Source organism: Sphaerodactylus townsendi, linkage group LG06 (assembly GCF_021028975.2).
Source record: "Sphaerodactylus townsendi isolate TG3544 linkage group LG06, MPM_Stown_v2.3, whole genome shotgun sequence".
Lineage (NCBI taxonomy): Eukaryota > Metazoa > Chordata > Lepidosauria > Squamata > Sphaerodactylidae > Sphaerodactylus > Sphaerodactylus townsendi.
This window is the reverse complement of record NC_059430.1, coordinates 52994502-53013695: the sequence shown is the minus strand read 5'-3', so window position 1 is coordinate 53013695 and position 19194 is coordinate 52994502. Positions and strand designations below refer to the sequence as shown.

At 40.3% G+C, this 19194-nt stretch overlaps 1 protein-coding gene across 5 annotated transcripts in view; it reads left to right on the top strand.

Annotated features, from left to right (window-relative positions):
* Positions 1-19194, top strand: part of METTL25 (methyltransferase like 25) — a 69164-nt gene that overhangs the window by 23535 nt on the left and 26435 nt on the right. For all 5 annotated transcript variants that reach the window (XR_007244758.1, XR_007244759.1, XM_048499443.1 and 2 more), the window contains exons 6-8: positions 10816-10910; positions 13955-13984; positions 16575-16648. Coding sequence is in view for 3 of the 5 variants with exons in the window: in XM_048499443.1 (XP_048355400.1) it covers positions 10816-10910; positions 13955-13984; positions 16575-16648 (199 nt within the window). In the remaining 2 variants the exon portion in view is untranslated. The remainder of the gene's footprint in view (positions 1-10815; positions 10911-13954; positions 13985-16574; positions 16649-19194) is intronic.

Sequence of the window (19194 nt, the reverse complement as noted above, 5' to 3'; positions counted from 1 at the left end):
ATAAGTATTCACCTTTTTGGTCAGCGGAGCAACAGGCACCAAGATACCCCTCTCTGCCAACCAGATGGCCTAGCGGAGGTGGGAAGGGAGGCAAGAGGGCCTTGCCAGGCCAGTGGAGTACTGGGAGCCCAAGTCCCCCTGCTTTACTGCCCAAGCGACCTGCTAGGTGTGGGGGGCAGGTGGGAGGACTTTGGTGGTTTTGGTTCTGGTGGGTTTTCTGGGCTGTGTGGCCGTGGTCTAGTGGATCTTGTTCCTAACGTTTTGCCTGCATCTGTGGCTGGCATCTTCAGAGGTGTATCACAGAGAAAAGTCTGTTTCTCACTGGGTCTAGTGAGAAGGGAAAGTTTAGTGTGGTATATTGTCCATGTCCCAGGGTGGGGAACCAATCATTAAGTGTTTGGGTGGAACTTGCTATGCAAAGGTGTGGTTGGGTGCATTGTATTGCAGGTGGGGTTATCAGTCCATTTTTTAAGTACTGGGAGCCAAGCTTTGCTCATTTTCAGCGTCTCTTCTTTCTTATTGAAGTTGTCTTAGTGTTTGTGAATTTCAGTGGCCTCCCTGTACAGTCTGACAAAACCTTCTGAATTGTCCAGAATTTCAGTGTTGTCAAATAAAATGTTATGTCCAGTTTTGTTTAACACATGTTCTGCAACTGCAGATTTTTCAGGATGGTTAAGCCGACAGTGTCTTTCATGCTCCTTAATACGAGTCTGAATGCTACGTTTTGTGGTTCCTATGTAGACCTTTCCACAGCTGCAGGATATGTGATAGACTCCTGCAGAAGTGAGGGGATCTCTCTTGTCCTTTGCTGAGCGTAGCATCTGCTGTATTTTCCTGGTAGGTTTGAAGATGCGTTGTAGGTTATGTTTTTTCATCATTTTCCCTATTTGATCTGTGATTCCCTTGATGTATGGTAGAAATATTTTTCCTGTGGTGGGCTGTTTCTCCTCAGTTCTCTGGGTTTCTCTTGGTCTTAAAGCTTTTCTGATTTCTGTTGTGTAGCCATTAGCCTGCAGAGCCCAGTCTAGATTATTGATTTCATCAAGGAGGAGGTGAGGTTCACAAAGTTTTTGCACAATGTGTCAGAGTTTTGATTATACCCCTTTTCTGTTGTGCATAGTGATTGGAGTTTTTATGTAGATACTGGTCTGTGTGTGTCGGTTTTCTGTATACTGTGTGGCCCAATTGGTGGTTGGGTCTGCGAAAGACCAAGACATCTAAAAAAGGCAGTTTTCCTCCTTTTTCAGTTTCCATGGTAAATTGGATGTTTGAGTGGATGCTGTTAAGGTGGTTCAGAAAGTTCAGCAGTTCCTTCTCATCATGGTTCCGGTGGCTCTATGGCTCTAGTGGTTGGTGGTTTTGTTTGTGAGGCAGATGGAGGGTGGCTGAGGGAATGGGGATGTGGGTGAGAGGCCCAGCAGAGGGCAGCCTGGTGCTGCTTCTCCGCTAGACCAAGGTTTGTGCTTGGGGCATGGGAGGGTGGCTGGGGGAACGGGGAGGTGGATGGGAGGCCCGGCAGGCAGGTGGCCTGGCACTGCTTCTCCGCCTGGCTCTTTTGAACGCGACCTTGCACCCTCAGCCAATGGGTGTGCAGGAGAGTCTTCTGCATGCCCATTGGCTGAGGGTTCATCATTGTGACATTAGGCAATTATATAGGGTAAGATACACACGCACACACAACTATGAATGATTTGACCCACAGACTTTACATAAAGTTTGAAGAGCATGGGGATAGGATTGTGCCCTGTAGAACCATGCAGAATGGGTTATACACCGATGATAACTGATCTCCAATGGCAATTATTTGGGTCTAGTCCATGAGGAATGATTTGAAGTAGTCCATTGCGTAACTACTTCTTCTGCCTCCAAATACCTCAACAAGATAGTATGGTCCACTGTGTCAAAAGCAGCAGATAAATCCAGTAGGAGCAACAGGAAGGCCTGAGTTTTGTCTGAATTTAGACAAAGGATATCAATTGAATCCCATAGCCCAAACTGAAACCAGACAGAAAAGGGACTGGAATAGATGACAGGGAGATTGCAGAGAAGCTGAATGAATTCTTTGCATCTGTCTTCACCCAAGAGGAGGTGAGGAAAATTCCTGCACCTGAACCAAGCTTCTTAGGAAGTGAATCCGAGGAACTAGCAAAAATAGTGGTAGACAAGGAAGAAGTTCTGGCAGCCATTGATAAACTAAATGCTACCAAATCCCCTGGCCCAGATTGCATTCATCCAAGAGTTCTTAAAGAGCTCAAGCATGAAATTGCTGATCTTCTCACTTTAATATGCAACTTATCCCTGAAATCTGCCTCCATCCCTGAAGACTGGAAGATGGCCAATGTCACACCAATCTTTAAGAAAGGGTCTAGGGGGGACCCAGGAAATTACAGGCCAGTCAGTTTGACATCTGTTCCTGGTAAATTAGGAGAATCTATCATTAAAGATAAAATTATTAAACATGTAGAAAAGCCAGCAAAGAGACCTGCTGAGGGAAGAGTCAGCATGGCTTTTTTTGCAGAGAGGAAACAAGAATCCTGTCTTACAAACTTACTAGAAGTTCTTTTGCACATGGGGAGTGTAAACAGGCATGTGGATAAGGGGAAGCAGGTGGACATTGTCTCACTTGGATTTCCAAAAGGCTTTTGACAAAGTTCCCTCACCAGAGACTGTTGAGAAAACTCAGCAATGAAGGAATAAGAGGGGAAGTCCTCCTATGGATTAAAAACTGGTTGAGGAACAGGAAACAAAGGGTTGGGTATAAATGGGAAGTTCTCACAATGGAGAGATGTAGGGAGTGTGGTGTGTCCTCCCAAGGATCCCGTTTGCTGGGACCAGATTCTCTTTAACTTATTCATAAATGACCTGGAAGTAGGGGGGGTGGGTAAGCGTGGTGGTGGCCAAGTTTGCGAGATGATACCAAATTATGTAGTGTGGTGAGAACCACAAAGGATTCTTGAAGAGCTCCCAAAGTGGACCTTGATAGGAGAATTAGGTGGAAGTGGACTAAGAAATGGCAAAATGCAGTTCAATGTAGCAAAATGTAAAAGAAGTGATGCACATAGGGGCAAAAAAAAATCCAAATTTCACATAGACTCTACAGGGGGTCAGTGCTATCAGTCACAGACCAGGAAAGGGATTTAGGCGTCTTAGTTGATAGTTCCATGGGAATGTCAATGCATGGCAGCTGTGAAAAAAGGCAAGAGCTCTATGCTGGGGATAATTAGGAAAGGAGTTGATAATAAAACTGCAAAGGAGTTGTCATGCCTTATATAAAAGCCGTGGTGTGACGCACTTGGAGTACTGTGTTCAGTTCTGGTCCGCCACATCCTCAAAAAAAGGATATCGAAAAGAAGATAGAAAAAAGTGCAGAAGAGAAGGGACATGAGGATGATTGGAGAAGGATTAGGAGCACCTTCCTTATGAGGAGAGGCTGCAGCGTTTGGGACTCTTTAGTTTGGAGAGGAGACGTCTGAGGGGGGGGATATGATTGAAGTCTATAAAATTATGCATGGGGTAGAAAATGTTGACAGAGAGAAATTTTTCTCTCTTTCTCACAATACTAGAACCAGGGGGCATTCATTGAAAATGCTGGGGGGAAGAATTAGGACTAATAAAAGGAAACACTTCTTCACACAACGTGTGATTGGTGTTTGGAATATGCTGCCACAGGAGGTGGTGATGGCCACTAACCTGGATGGCTTTAAAAAGGGCTTGGCAGATTTATGGAGAGGAGAAGTCGATCTATGGCTACCAGTCTTGATCTGCCTTGATCTCAGATTGCAAATGCCTTAGCAGACCAGGTGCTCGAGAGCAGCAGCAGCAGCAGGCCATTGCTTTCACCTCCTGCATGTGAGCTCCCAAAGGCACCTGGTGGGCCACTGCGAGTAGCAGAGTGCTGGACTAGATGGACTCTGGTCTGATCCAGCAGGCCAGTTCCTATGTTCTTATGAATTATTCAGGGAGACCTGGAGTTGGTCTGCTACTGCTCTTTCAATCACTTTGCCTCGGAAGGGCATGTTAGAGACAGAATAATAATTGGTGCATCATTTTCCTGTAAGGATGGATTGTTTTAGTAGTGGATGGATAACCATTTCTTTGAGAAATCAAGGAAAGGTGCCCTAAGGAAGTGACTGGTTTACAGTTGATACGAAAGATTTGTTCATGTGGTCTTTACATGATTTTAAAAGCCATGATAGACAAGGACCAGTGCATAAGTAGTGGCATTCAGTGATTCCAGGAGCTTGTCAACATCTGTCATGGAAATTCAATCAAAGTGGCCCATGAATAGAACAGGCAGTGAATTAGGAAGTTTTTCTGGTGGACCTCCATTACAGTCAGCATCTAAATCAAAACATATTATTGATATTTTAAAAGCAGGATGATTGTAAACTAGCTAATACACTAATAGCAGAGAAGTAACATTTCTTAGCCTCTGTCACAACTCTTCATAGGTCTTACAGTGAGCTTCATAACATAATGTGTCAGATTCAGAATAAGTTCTCCAACAGCACCTGTGTAGACATCTCCCGCCGTCCCTATCTGTGCTGCCTACCCATGAGTAAAATCTTAACTTCCATTGCAGATGAATGTTGTGTTTGTTTGGGGGGGGGGGGAAGGGAAAGGAGTTTGTAAACCCCTTTGAGTCTCCTATAAGAGATAAAGGGGAGATATAAATCCAACTGTTCTTCTTCAGATAGCACTGGAAGGTTTCTGCAGAAAACCTAGGTCAGAATGTCCCAAGTTCCTTCATTTTTGGCAGTAAAACTCCAATTATCCTGAACTCAGAATCCAAATTTCAAATGCCAAGCTGTTTATTCTAGTGAATTGAACCTTCCACAAGTAACAAAGCCTTCCACAAGTAACAAAAAGTAGGGTAAGGGGTGATGTTCCAATTCCTTTCATGTTTGGCAGTGCAACTCCCACGGCCACCCTGAAGCAGATGACCAATTTTGAGACTTCTAGCTTCATTTCCTGGTGAGTTACACATGCCACAGACAGACAGAGAGATCATTTTATAAAATAAAATATTTTAACCCCACCCCCACTCCTGATTGTTTCCTAGGGGAAAAAATTCTTGAAATGTTTCTCCTCCAGGTGCCCCTGGATTGCTAAAGTTAGAGAACTATTGATCTAATAGCTACATGTAGGAAAGTGTTAAAAACTTAGGTGATAAGCATTAGCCTCCGTCCATTATGGATTTCCTTTTTAAGTTTGATCTCTAATATAATGTAAACCAGCCAAGCTTGAAGACAAATTTTGGTGGCTACCTCCCAGGTAGTAATCTTTATAATTAAATAGCTGATAAGCTGTTTTTGCCAGTCTTGTGAATTCAGCTGTGAATGAGATATACGTTTCATATCAACTTACCCTTCATTGTTTATCTTTGGCCTGAATCCCATAGTAATCCCTGCCAATAAATGTGTGATTAATACAGAGATTTTTCGATGTGCTTGGCAGGCCCAGGGTAATTACCTCACACTGACAGCTGTATATGATCTTCCATCAGTTATATACGTTTGGCAGGCCTGGCACAAATTTTATTTTTTTCCTTGAGGTAGTCTGTTGTTTCCCAGAAGTGGTTAGGAAATGATCCTGGACATATTCATACTTTCTTAATTTTAATTTCACTTGTGTGATGTAAACATTTATGCACAGTGGAACTTTAAAGTTACAAAAAAGCAATCAGGATGCAAGCTGAAGTGTGGGCTTGGCTAACTTTGAAAATGTTGAAAGAAAACGTTTTATGAAGGCCCTTTGAGTGTTTCACACTCAGTGGTTAGATATTGTATGTAAACTATGGCAGGTAGTCCTCTTACTAGATTGAAGTCATCTTGGACCTTTAAAGAATTCAAAAATGTTTAGAAATTTTTTTACTAGTTTGTTTTTCCTAACAAAGACTTGAACAGTCATTCTTTTTTTTTCAAATTGACATTTATATTTCTTAATATTTACTTACACAAAATTGCATGGGTGCTTTTATTCAGGGTGTCTTATTGTTCTTTTTCTTATATGAATGAAGATTTGCAAAACCTGCCTTTATTGCTAGGATGAGTGCAAGGGGCAGGGGGCTGACATAGTTGGAAAGCTCTGCCCTTTTGTACACAGAGGCAGCTTTACCAGGGTTCCCCAAGGCACTGATTAGGTGATAGGCTGCTGGGACAGGCAGCAAGGATCAGTGTAATTGTAAATTGCAGTTCTTTCTAAGAAAAGAATGGTTTATCTTGAGAGTGTGGCACAGAAAGGCCTAGGAACAGGAGGAGCCACCTGATTGACTGTGGTTCCTGCCCTCTGATTGGCCAAGGAACAGTGTGATATGTGGGAAGAATGTCCTTATGAGGACATTCTGTGAGGCTTTTGGTCTGAAGTGTTTCTGATGTTAAATGCTACCTGCCTTAACTGTGTGATAATCTCTGAGAGGAGTATATCAACCAAAGAAAGTGATTGATTCTACTGGTTATCAGCCATAGTGCTGCGTGAAAGCAATCAAACACAGACCAAGTAGACTGGTGAGGTTATGTTTATTGAAGAGCCAAGTTGAAGGCCATGTCAACCAGGATAAAAACTGCTTCTAAAGCAGTGGTTCTCAACCTTCCTAATGCCACGACCCTTTAATACAGTTCCTCATGTTGTGGTGACCCCCCATGCTAACATTTATCCATTTTACAGATGGAGAACACTGATGCAACCCCTGTGAAAGTGTCGTTCGACCCCCAAAGGGGTCGCGACCCACAGGTTGAGAACTGCTGTTCTAAAGAGAGGAGAGTTCTAGTGTACAAGCGGGTGTGGGGTATAGGGATTTGCTTTAAGTTTACCTCAGTAGAGAGTTTATGTTTTGTTTTTAAGGGTTTTACCTAACTATGAGGGCTGTGTGAGGGTACAGTAAAAACGTACCAAACCTGTGTTAGGACCCTGTATGTGAATAGTCATAAGCCAGAACATCTAAGCAAAGGAACTGTACAAACTGTGAACCATGTATGAAACTAGCATCTAAACTGAACTATAACTGAGTAATCTTAAATGCTATGCTGATGAAATAAAAAAACCCTCTAAATCTCTGTGCCAAGCTCTTGTGTAACTAGTATAAATATATGTACCTTTTGCCTCCAAAATCTGATGAGCCTAGTCAGTGAGTGGTTTCACTGTATCCTAACACAGCCATTACAGTTAGGTAAAACCCATCAGTTTGTCTGAGGGGAAGATGATATCTCACTAGGTTGTGCTTTGGAGCAAGCAACTATGCTGCCACACAGGGAGGTCAACTTTAACTGGCAAGGCCCAGACCTACCACGGCCAACTCCTCCTGATGCTGTGGAGGAACACAGAAGCTGTTCTCTGATCTATTCACCAAAGAAAGGGGGGGATTTTTAAGTGCTGGTGGAGTCACATGCCGTCTTCACTTTAAGGGCCCCTTCTCACAACAGAGGCAGCTAGGGTTCAACTCGTGTCTTCGGAAATCGTTACCTGAGCTCGATTCCTCTGTTACTCCGTACAGCAGCTGGCTCGTGTCTCCAAAGCCGAGTTCAGAGGGCGGGATTACCTCCTCGCGTCTTCCGCTCCTCATTCCCGATTGGCTGCCATTCTATGGTGGGAAACGTGAGTGCGCGTCCCTTTTTTTTCATTTACCGACGTAGAAGCTACGTAGGAGGATTTTATTAAAGGCGCGCTTCTCGCTGCCGCCACGAGTCTCCCGTTCTGCGCATGGCCAAAATATTGCACTGTGATTGGTTGGCTGGCAGAGTCGAGCCGAGGGAGATTCCGCACTCCGCCGGCTTCGGCTTGAGTGCAACCCGAGTTGAGTGCAACCCAGGAAGTTGCACCTCCCAGTCGAGCTCGAAAATTTGATGGTGAGATGGGGGGGAGCAGAGTCAGACATGAGTCGAACGCTATGGCTGTGCAGTGTACCCTGGTCGGACCTACGTCGAACTAAGGTCGAATCCTACAGTGCGGAGGGGCCCTAAGAGTCATCTCTCCCAATGCAGCAATTTCATGGCTCCTGTAAACTGAAGAGATCTGTCTTAACAAAGTAGGAAGGAAACTAGAATCATAGAGTTGGAAGAGACCACAAGGGCCATCAAGTCCAACCCCCTGCAATGCAGGAACACATAATCAAAGCACTCCTGAAAAATGGCCATCCAGCCACTGTTTAAAAACTTCCAAAGGAGACTCCACCACACTCCGTGCATTCCACTGTCGAACAGCTGTTACTGTCAGGAAGTTTTTTCTGATGTTTAGGTAGAATCTCTTTTTCTTCATCTTGAACCCATTACTCTTAAGTCTTAAGTCTCTGGAGCTGCAGAAAACAAGCTTGCTCCCTCATCAGCATGATGTTCCTTCAAATATCTAAACATGGCTATCATGTCACTTCTTAAATTTCTCTTCACCAAACAAAACATACCCAGCTCCCTAAGTCTCTCCTTGTAGGGCATGGACACCATTAAATAAAATGAAGCATTCTGCCAAGCTTTGCTAGTATATACTATTAATGAGAAATACTGAGGCTGGGTAACATTACACTTAATATTAGTTGGTTTTGGAGCAAGAAAGAGTAAACATATACTATTAACTAAAAACAACAAAAGTGTAGATTGGGCAACTTCAGATATTCTAACAATCAGTATTAAGATAAACATCAGCTTTTGAATACAGAACCAGAAGTACTGAATTGAAAGTTCTGTTGACTCTGAAAATGGGGGCAACAGTACTGAAGTAGAATTGTTGCATTGGTCATCACAGAAGTCTTATTTGTTCCTAAATGCTTCAGGAGAAGACCTCGAGAAAGGGAAGAGAAGGGTGAAAACTAGACATTCAAGGAATATTTAACAATCCATTGTCTGATTTTACCCTTAGTAACAAACTGGTACAGAATGAAAACTGCAGAATGCAATTTCAGGTGTCCAAGAAAAATTACACCCCCTCCAAGGGAATTAATTACTGGTATAACTGTATCTAAATATTTGTTGTATGAAGTACTAGTGGTAACTGCAGCAATTCTGTTCAGTTTGTACTGTCTTAAGTCCCTTCTTTGCTTAACATAGATTGCAGTTCTGGGATAAATTTTATCATTCAACTGTCATACATTAGATGCTATTAGGTGCCCTGCTTTTATTTAGCTGCTGCTGACTATACAAATTCTGTTGAAGTAGAAGACTATACATTTTTTGTATGAACTGGTTTGTGCAATTCTGTGCATTGTGGTAAGTTTGATGGTATAACTTTAATAAATATACCTGGACATTTTTTCTGCAGTGAGGCAGAACAATTTTTTAAAATAATTTTCTCCCAATGTTCCATAAATATATATATATATTAGAAGGTTTAGAAGGGTTAGAATTTGAATACATCAATATTTATTGAACTCACATTTGGAAGCAAGCTTCATTTCCCCCAACCTGTTTGTGGCTAGCCTATCGATTCACATTGTAATTAACTTGCGATAAAGAGAATAGCACATTTTTTTCCTTTTAAAAAACCAATGTAACTTTTAGTTATTTTAGAAAGACATACATTGTTCTAAGAGCCTTGGGTTTTTTGGCGTTACAAATAAGGTTTGTATAGGTATTGTCCTTTTTCTGTAACATTTAAAAAAAACATTATTTCATTTGCGTTTTTCTCTCCTAACATGAAATGTGTGGGAAACAGGGAAGAATGCATTGTCGTCATTGTCCCCTCCCCCGATTAAAGATTGGTAGTCAGAATGGACATTGGACTTTATTCCTAGTTTCTAAAGCCACTGGCAGTATTTTCAAAATCCTCCTCCATTTCTTTTGTGTAATTTTGCCTGTAGTCTGTTCCTTATTTCCTAGCCTCACCCACATTGCCAAAGGGCCTACTTGCGATTAATCAAAAGAATGTTCGAGTAGTAGAATGAAATTTTATTTAATCTAACATTGGAGTCAGTCTGTGAGACTCAATTTTTAATGGTCTTCTCCCAAACATACTAAAAGGTGAATTAATTACTCCATGTCCCTTGTATCAAATATTATGGAAATGAAGCTTTTAAAAAACCTTCCCAGTTTGAATTCAGTGGTTTGGATCCAGACTAAATTTTAACATGGAATGGAACTTTCCTGTCCCTTCCCACAACATTTTATTAATCTCTCTTGGCATATTGGGAACTCTGAGAATTATACTGGAAAGGGAAATCAGGGGAAATTGTCAATTTAGTCTGAATCCAACCTAATAATCACATTTGAGCTATATATTACAGAGCTGGATTTTCCACAGTGATTGTTGGCCTTGAACTTGTCCGTTTGTTTACTTCATTTAGACCCCATCCTTCTCCCCCATGGTCACTAAAAGTGACTTACATTGCTGTCTTCTTTTTGTTCTCACAACAGTTTGTGAGATAGGTTAGACAGAGGATGTGAGACTGACCAAGGATCACCCAGCAAACTTGCATAGCGGAGTGAGCCCCCCAGATCCTAGTCCAACACTTCAATCATTGTATCACATTGGAGTGTAGTACTATTTCAACTTGAACAAGCAGCAATTATTTTAGCCTAATTTTATGAAACCTCCCTATAGATATTTTTGCTGTTCAGTGCTGATGGTTTAACTGTTTGTAGCTTTCTGTTGTACAAGGGATTCATTTGGTATTGAAATATTAAGTTTGACAAATCATTGTAGACACAACCTCCTAGGCAAACAATTTTTAATCACTTAAATTATATTTTTCATATTTCTGTTGTCTGTTAAGATTAAATACCATTCGAACACTCCTTGCAGAGCTCTTACTGTAACTTTATCAGCTGTGAATTTGCTCTGTTGGTCTCTTTTTTAAAAAGAGTTAATGCACTTTTCCTCTTTCCTCTGCAGGTGACATTCAAGGAACCTGGGGTTTTCCCATGTGCCAGTACTTAAAAGAAGAGGCTTGGTTCTGTGGTCGTAATGCCAGAATGGCAGCCTGTTTGGTACAGTGTTTTTGTTTTGTATTTTTAAAATTTTGTTTTCAGAGTTGTATTCACGTGTTATAGACTTAACTGCTTTTGACTTGTAAAACCAGAGCTGTGTAGACTGTCATTAATGATACATTCATGATAAATTATAAGGAAATACATTTTAATTCAAAGTTTGTTGACACATGTTATGTAAGCAGAACAGTAGACACAGATGAAAATTTAGCTACAACTTTATTGAACTGAACTTGAAAGAAGGATACAAGGTCTTGGCAATTATCTATGGAAAATAAATATATGATGATGGTAATGACACCATCTCTGACTTTGCTTGTACTGGACATCTTAACTGTGCTGAGCAAATACAACAGCCTTCTGACTACAAACCCAGAACACCTTCAGGGTTTTCCTCTCTGGATACCTTTTTCATGTTTCTTAATTTCCAACTCATTCTGTCGAGGCATAGAGAGATGACAGAAATGTGCACTCAGATTTCCATTGCATTGGATGACCAATATGTTAACTATTTATTCTCTCCCCTCTCCTTCCCACTTCCCCGTAATCTCAGATTTATGCACCTTCTCATATTTGCACAGATGCTAGCTATGAATCAAAGGGGGGAAACCATGTCTGCCAAGTGTTAAGGAGATCAGAGTATTAGAAGTGCTCCACTGCTTCTGGATGCAGTTCTATCCCTGTGCCAGAAAACATATCTTCACTGTAAACCAAATGCTTCCTTAATCCTTTTCTGATCCTCTTATATACCTGTTTCACTCAGTCTTTGCCCCTTTGACTTCTTCGTTCTTAGCTTCAGCCTCCATAATCCCTTTCAAACACATTCAGACAGAGTCTTGTTTTTCCTGCACCTTAGCCCTTTTCTTCAGTAAACTAATGCTGAACTATATCTTTTTTCCTTCCTCCCATCACATTGCTATGCATTTTCTCCTATTCACTGTGAGTTTACTTACAGAAGCCACATTTCTGTATCTTTGCCTATGTACTGTTTAAAATTATGGTTGCTGCATGTAAGTTACATGTTTTTACTGGTACAAACACTTCTATGTGTGGTGTGGTATGATATTTTACATGAATATGTATGTTTAGTAAAAATATGGCTGTTAACGTTCTAGTGACTACCACAGAACAGTGTTGGTTCTGGGTATCTGATTAGAAAGAGAAAGGAAAAAACAAGTTTCTTCCCAAGGATGACAAAACTACAGCAAGCTTGGCCAGCCAAGTGGCTTTTTAATGGATGAATGTGAAAAATGTTGATTGGCTAGACAGTTCAGTCATGTGTTAAATTCAGTCACATGTTAAAACATTTCCATTCTAAAGACATTCCTGGATCTAATCTTCACCCCCCCATCAAATCGGGATGAAATTTTGTTAATGTTGTCCTCACTCAAACATGTTAGTAACAGCTTGTTTCTTGACTCTGTTTGGAGGGCTGGTTTTGCCCTTTGAAGAATTACACTTTTTGTACAGAGTAAGTAAATGAAGCATTACTCCCCTGAGAACTTGCCGATTAATTTGAGAATGTCGTTGGAGACCCTTCATCAGGTACCTCTGCTTCCTGATTGATGAAGTTGATAACATAGACAGCCCCATCCAAAGGGCCGGAAGTCCAAACTTGCCCCATCCAAACAGCCCCATCCAAAGGGCCAGAAGTCCAAACTGGCTTTGCCACTCCTCTGTGGGGGCAGGTACCCTGGGGAGGGCATATCCACTGGCACAGCCTCACCCCACCTCCAGTGGTGGATTCACCCCTCCCCCCTTGGATGGGGCAGGAAAGGTTTCTCACTGCTTGAGTCACAACTAGAGAATTCTGTAGTCTTGAGGTTCACCAGATGACTTCTTTTTCTATGTTGAGGCAACATGTAAAGACCCAGTTCTTCATATAACTTTTGGTTGAGGTGTTATTTGTAATGATTTTGACTATGATTCGTGGTTTCCTTTTATTTTTATTTATTTATATTTCGAACTTGTAGGCCGCCTCTTCCCCAAGGGGCTCGAGGCGGCTTCCAACATGGCTGTTCTCCGACAGCAAACTCAACAACACAATTTAACACTCTTAAAACCAGCAGCAATCGCATAATTTAAAACAACTTAACAATATAGCTGTTCAAACAGTTCAATCAGCTCGAACAATTCAACGGTCTGAACAGTTTAAAACAGCTTAAAACAGTTTAAACAGTTTAAGGCAGGCGCCCATTCCCAAGGCTAAAAGGGAGGAAAATACATAGTAGAGGAAAGAAGGGAGGGAGGAAAACGGCGGGCCCAGATGGAATCAACAGTGGCCCGACCGAGGTGACAAAGGATGGAAAAATGGCAACCTCGGTTTTAGTTCTAATATTTCAGAACTATGTTTGTGTCCAGATTATACCTCCTCCTGGTATTTAAAATTGTTGAAATTTGCTGCTGTTTTGGTTTTAATGGTTCTATTTCATCATTTTAAGGAATTTGTTTTATGCATAATATTTAATTGCAAGGGAAGCTGCTTTGAAGAGTGGTGAAAGCAGTATAAAAACATATGAATAAGCCTACTCACTTCAGGGATGACAAAATGTAAAAGTTAGGTTTTGGATGGGGGGGGCACCTCCTTTATATTGAAGCTATGTGTTAAAGTGTGACAGTGTTGATTGTTCTGTAGGAAGTTTTTGTTCAATTTCATGTCATGCTTTGAAAGCTTAACTAATAGTCTGTTATCATTTTTACATGCTTAGGTTTTTTTAAATCCTTTATGTTTGTCCCTTATTTATAGGAAGTAGAAAACTCAAATTAAATCTAAGCATTTATTTAATGCATTTTAGATTTAATTTTTTTAAAAATTGTAGCCTTATATAATTTCAGTTACTTGTAAAAATAAGGAATGCATATGTTCATTATAATTTTGACTTGCACAATTTAAAAAGCAGTGATGAGAACACTATTTTTATTTAACACTTTTTAATTTTTATTACATTATCTGTTAGCATGTTATTTTTATTCTATGTAGCCTGTTTATAAAAAGTTCAGCTACAAGAATAAACACATCAGTGGGTTTTTTTTAATCTTTAAAGGCTCTGGAACGAGTTGCAGTGGGCCAAGTGGTGAGTAATGTTGTTTATTTAACCTTTCCAATGACAAAACCATTTTCTCTTTCTGACTACTTTGAATGCATGACCTTACGCTGAACTTGTAGTTTGCTGAAATCAAAGAGTTAGCAAATGGCAAAGTGTGAATCTGAGGCAGATTGATATTTTGCATTATCACCATGAAATTGCACCTTTATTGCCTGGTCTTCATGGGCCAATGATAAGGCATAATTTTCTTCAGTTAATAAAGAGTGATTGAAATAGAAATACATTAAAAGTACCTTAGATGTTTTGTGGTTCAGTCTTCCATCATTATTTTAGCTTCATTTGAAGTCAAGAGGAATTCTTCAAGCCTAGTCTTTCTCGAAGATGATTTCTTTGTGGGGCTTCATGCACATTTAAAATTAAAACCTTCAGCTGCTAAAAAAATATGACACAACAGTGTTCACACCTGGGGATACTTGCTTGAGTGTGTATTTCTGTGGCAATCTTATTATCATTTACTCATTGTTGTGTAGGTCTTTATAAACAATATAAATAGGATTTTTTATATCTGACACATGTCTTTGTAAACTATAGGTGTCAAGGTAAGCATTAAACAATTTTTGTTTTTTCTTTCTTCCCCCCCCCCCTTCCCCTCCCCCCCATCTAGTTATAGTTGGCTGATGGCAATTCCCATAGGGTTTTCTAGGCAACAGATATTCAGGATGGTTTGTCATTGCTTGCCTCTGCCTCATATCCCTGGTATTCTTTGAAGGTCTCCCATCCAAATACTTGCCAGGGTCAAGACTGAAAGTGTATGACTGACCCAAGGTTACCCAGCAGGTTTCCATGGCAGAATAGGAAATTCAGACCTGGTTTTCCCAGATCCTACTTAGACTGACACCTAACTACTACACCACACTGGCCCTCTAGTTTTTTCATAGTTACAGATATACTGAAGAGGAATTCATATCTTCATGAAAATTATTAAGTGAACAGTGATTCACATATGATTAATGATGAATCTGAATGATTATGCTATTTAGACACATACACCGTACACATATGGGGAAATGTGCAAGTTTAAGAAAACACATGAAGCTGCCTTATACTGAATCAGACCACTGATCTCGCAGGGTCACTATTGTGAACTCTGACTGTCAGTGGCTCTCCAAGAGATCTTCAAGGAGTCTTATACATCACCACTACTAATTCCTTTTACCTGGAAATGTCAGTTGTACTTTAATTCTTCTGCACGCCAAGCAGATGTTCTACCACTGAGGTGTGGTCCCAACCTAAACTACTAGCGTGCATTGATTGCACTGCTTTCAAGAAGTACAGACTGAGGAACTGTCTGCCAGCCCCTTGCATGTGTAGTGTTTCTCTTCATAGCCAAGTATGAGTATCCAATCATGCATATTAATTTGGAGGTATAAATTGATTATTTGTTCATAAATTTTAATGAAATTTTCCCTTTAATAGGATATTTTTCAAAGTTGAAAATTTGGCAGGTCTTTCCAAGCAAGATATAGTTCATAATTTTTTAAAAAATTAATGCTCCTCTTTTCCTCAAGTTTTTTTATAACTGTGTAGCTGCCTATATTTTCTCAAAATATATTACTGGACATTCAGATTTTCCTTAAAAACTATTTGTTACTGAAATGTTATTTGTTCAAAGTAACTGAAAGAATTTAAAGCCAGGATGTAGATCATACAAATTAACTTCCTCTCATGTAACCTGAACACACTGGTAAGATTCAGACAGCTTCCTAACCTAGTCCAATGAACAATCAATGACATTTTTCCCTCTCAATGTGAGTTATACATAACTAACGATATAAAAAATGTGAACGAACTGTAAAGATTTGATTAGATTTATTGCAAATACTTGCTTCTGACAGGACTCTCATTATTCTCTATTCTTAAATCACTGTTTCATTTCTTTCTGTGGACTCTTTAAATCATTCCTTCATAATTTATAATCTCTTTTGGAGTATGTCAGCAGGTTGTGTGGATGTTTGACACACTAGATTTACAGACTTGTGTATCCCTGCTGTAAACCCATTGGCCTCAGTGGAGTTTACATGGGATAAATTTGGCCCTACATTTTAAAGAAGCAAACATTATTTTTCTTATGTAAACATAGTTCTTTCTTAAAGGTATGACGTTCTTCAACACACACAGTTTTTAGAAACCTAGTGCTTTCTATATACATCAGGGAATGAAAATGAAGTTGTTGGAGGAAACGGAGTATATTTAATACTTGTGAATATTTTCTCTCTGACTTTAAAGAAACAGATTGAACTCTATTGGGTACATTTCTACAATAAAGCTAGCATAACAAATAGTATAATTTCGCCTATGGGGGCTTTCTTTTTCCTTTCGCTTGCTTCTCACTTCCATTCAGTGTTTGCAGTTTCCTGTGTTTATTTTTTCCAACAATTATGGTTACATTGGTCTATGTCTAAAGAACATCTCTTTAACTTGTGAACAAGAGAATTGTTAGTAACACAGAATGAATACAAACCAGTAATTAGTAGAAAACTGCCAACTATTTTTCACTGTTTTAGTTTTAGAGTCTGGTTCCAAATTAAACTTCCTGCTGTTCTTTGATTCTTTGCAGCTGCCTACAGAATCACTGTTTTATCGAGCTGTCCTACAGGTTATTGTAGAAGAATTTTATGGAGTCAGTAGAAGGTAGGTGGCTGTGATTTAGATACCTTGGTTGAAAAGCTACTTCTGTTCCTGCAAGGGAGGGCAAATCTATTCTGAATTAAGTTTTATCTTACTTAATTGGGCTTATTCTCCACATAAGGTCACCTAGCTACTCCATGTCTGAGGTAGACTTGGCACAAACCTCTGCGAGATCTACCGACCTGTAGTTCTTTCTACTTGCTTCACTTCAGATGCTAATGTACCCAGATATATACAACTTGTGTGTTATCTAAACTATACAATTGATGCGCAACCTGCATTTTCCAGGCTTTTGCAGGCCAAATTACTTTATGAATGCATCATATGGTAGAGATATTTGGTCTTAATTTTATTGATTACTTTTATTTACAAAATGTGTACCCCATCTTTTTGCTCCATCAGAACAGCTAACAGTTAAACTGACATTTTAAAATCACATCATAAAAAACATTTAAACTAAAACTAAAGAACATATTTAAAAGAACAGAGAAAAATAGTTAAAACATAGAGCAGGAAGAGGGATCATTGATGGACTGCCAGACAAAACATAAAAGTTGTTACCTGCTGGTGGAAGATAGTGACAAAATGGAACAGATGAGAGAGTTCCATATTTTTTGGTGTCACAACAAAGAAAGCCCTCTCTCAGGTTATTAACCCATCTTACTTCAGAAGAACCACAGCCTGTTTCAAGGTTGGGGCAACCGTCACCACCCTCAAGGAAGCATTAAGCATCTCTGTACTGACCATCTCAACTTCATCTCTTTGAACAAGACTGACAAATCTTATGAGCTGTGAAGGCCACTGTTTGTAGTTTAGACATAAGAACATAAGAAAGAGCCTTGCTGGGTCAGACCAGAGTCCATCTAGTCCAGCTCTCTGCTACTTGCAGTGGCCCACCAGATGCCTGTGGGAGCTCACATGCAGGATGTGAAAGCAATGGCCTGCTGCTGCTGCTGCTGCTCCTGAACACCTGGTCTGCTAAGGCATTTGCAATCTGAGATCAAGGAGGAGCGAGATTGGTAGCTATAGATTGATTTATTCTCCTCCATAAATCTGTCCAAGCCCCTTTTAAATCTATCCAAGTTAGTGGCCATCACCACCTCCTGTGGCAGCATATTCCAAACACCGTTGAATGAAGAAATGTTTTCTTTTATTAGTCCTAATTCTTCCCCCCAGCATTTTTAATGTATGCCTCCTGGTTTTAGTATTGTGAGAAAGAGAGAAAAATGTCTCTCAGTCAACATTTTCTACCCCATGCATAATTTTATGGACTTCAATCATATCCCCACTCAGCCGTCTCCTCACCAAACTAAAGAGTCCCAAACGCTGCAGCCTCTCCTTATAAGGAAGGTGCACCAATCCCTCAATCATCCTCGTTGCCCTTCTCTGCATTTTTTTCTACCTCTTCGATATCCTTTTTGAGATGTGGCAACCAGAACTGAACACAATACTCAAGTGTGGTTGCACCACTGCTTTATATAAAGGCATAACAATCTTTGCAGTTTTATTATCGATTCCTTTCCTAATTATCCCCAGCATAGAGTTTGCCTTTTTCACAGCTGCCACACATTGAGTTGACATTCCCACGGAACTATCAACTAAGACGGCCAAATCCCTGCCCCTTATCATTATTGAAACTGTGCAAATAGTTGGTATGTATTCCATGCTGCAGGACTGTGCATGCCACTTTTAGTTAAGAGAATGTCCCCAAAATTATTGAAGGAAGATGTAATCAGACAGTTATTTTAAAAAACCTTATTTGGCTGGTCAGATAGCTATAAACCTATCTCTAGTTTCCCATTCCTAGGTAAGATTGTTAAAGGGATTATAGCTAAGCAACTCCACCTCCTGGATGATCCATCTCTCTTGACCATTTTTCAATCTGACTTTTAGTCCTCGTTTTGAGAAGGAAATGGCCTTGGTAGTTGTATTGCGCTATCTCCATTTGCTACTGTATAAGGGAGCATCTTTTCTTGGCCTGCATTCCATCTTTGATACAGTTGATAACTAGCTACTGTTCAGATGTTTAGAATGTGAGGCAGTTTTCATCTTTGTTTTCGCAAGTATACACAGAAAGTAAGGAGTCCTGTGGTGCAAATTGGTAAGCTGCAGTACTGCAGTCAAAGCTCTGTTTATGATGTCCCAGCAGAAATCAGTCTCATGTTCAAGGTTGAGTCAGCCTTCCATCCTTCTGAGGTTGGTAAAATGAGTACCAGCTTGCTGAGGATAAAGTGTAGATGAGTGGGAAAGGCAATAGCAAACCACCCCATAAACATGCCTTGTAAATGTCATGATGTGACATCACCCCATGGGTCAGTAATGACCTGCTTCTTGCACAGGGGATCGCCTTTCCCTTTTTTACACAGAGAGTGGCATCAGGACATGAGGAATCAGCACTTGCTCTGGGAGTAATGAAGGTTTCAGTACTTTTCAGCATTTTTTTAATGCTTTATGAGTCCCCTTGGGAAGGAAGGCAGCAGAGCATAGCCCAGTCAGATCTTGGAAGATAAGCAGGATCAGTACTTGGAAGGGAGACCTCCAAGGAGTAC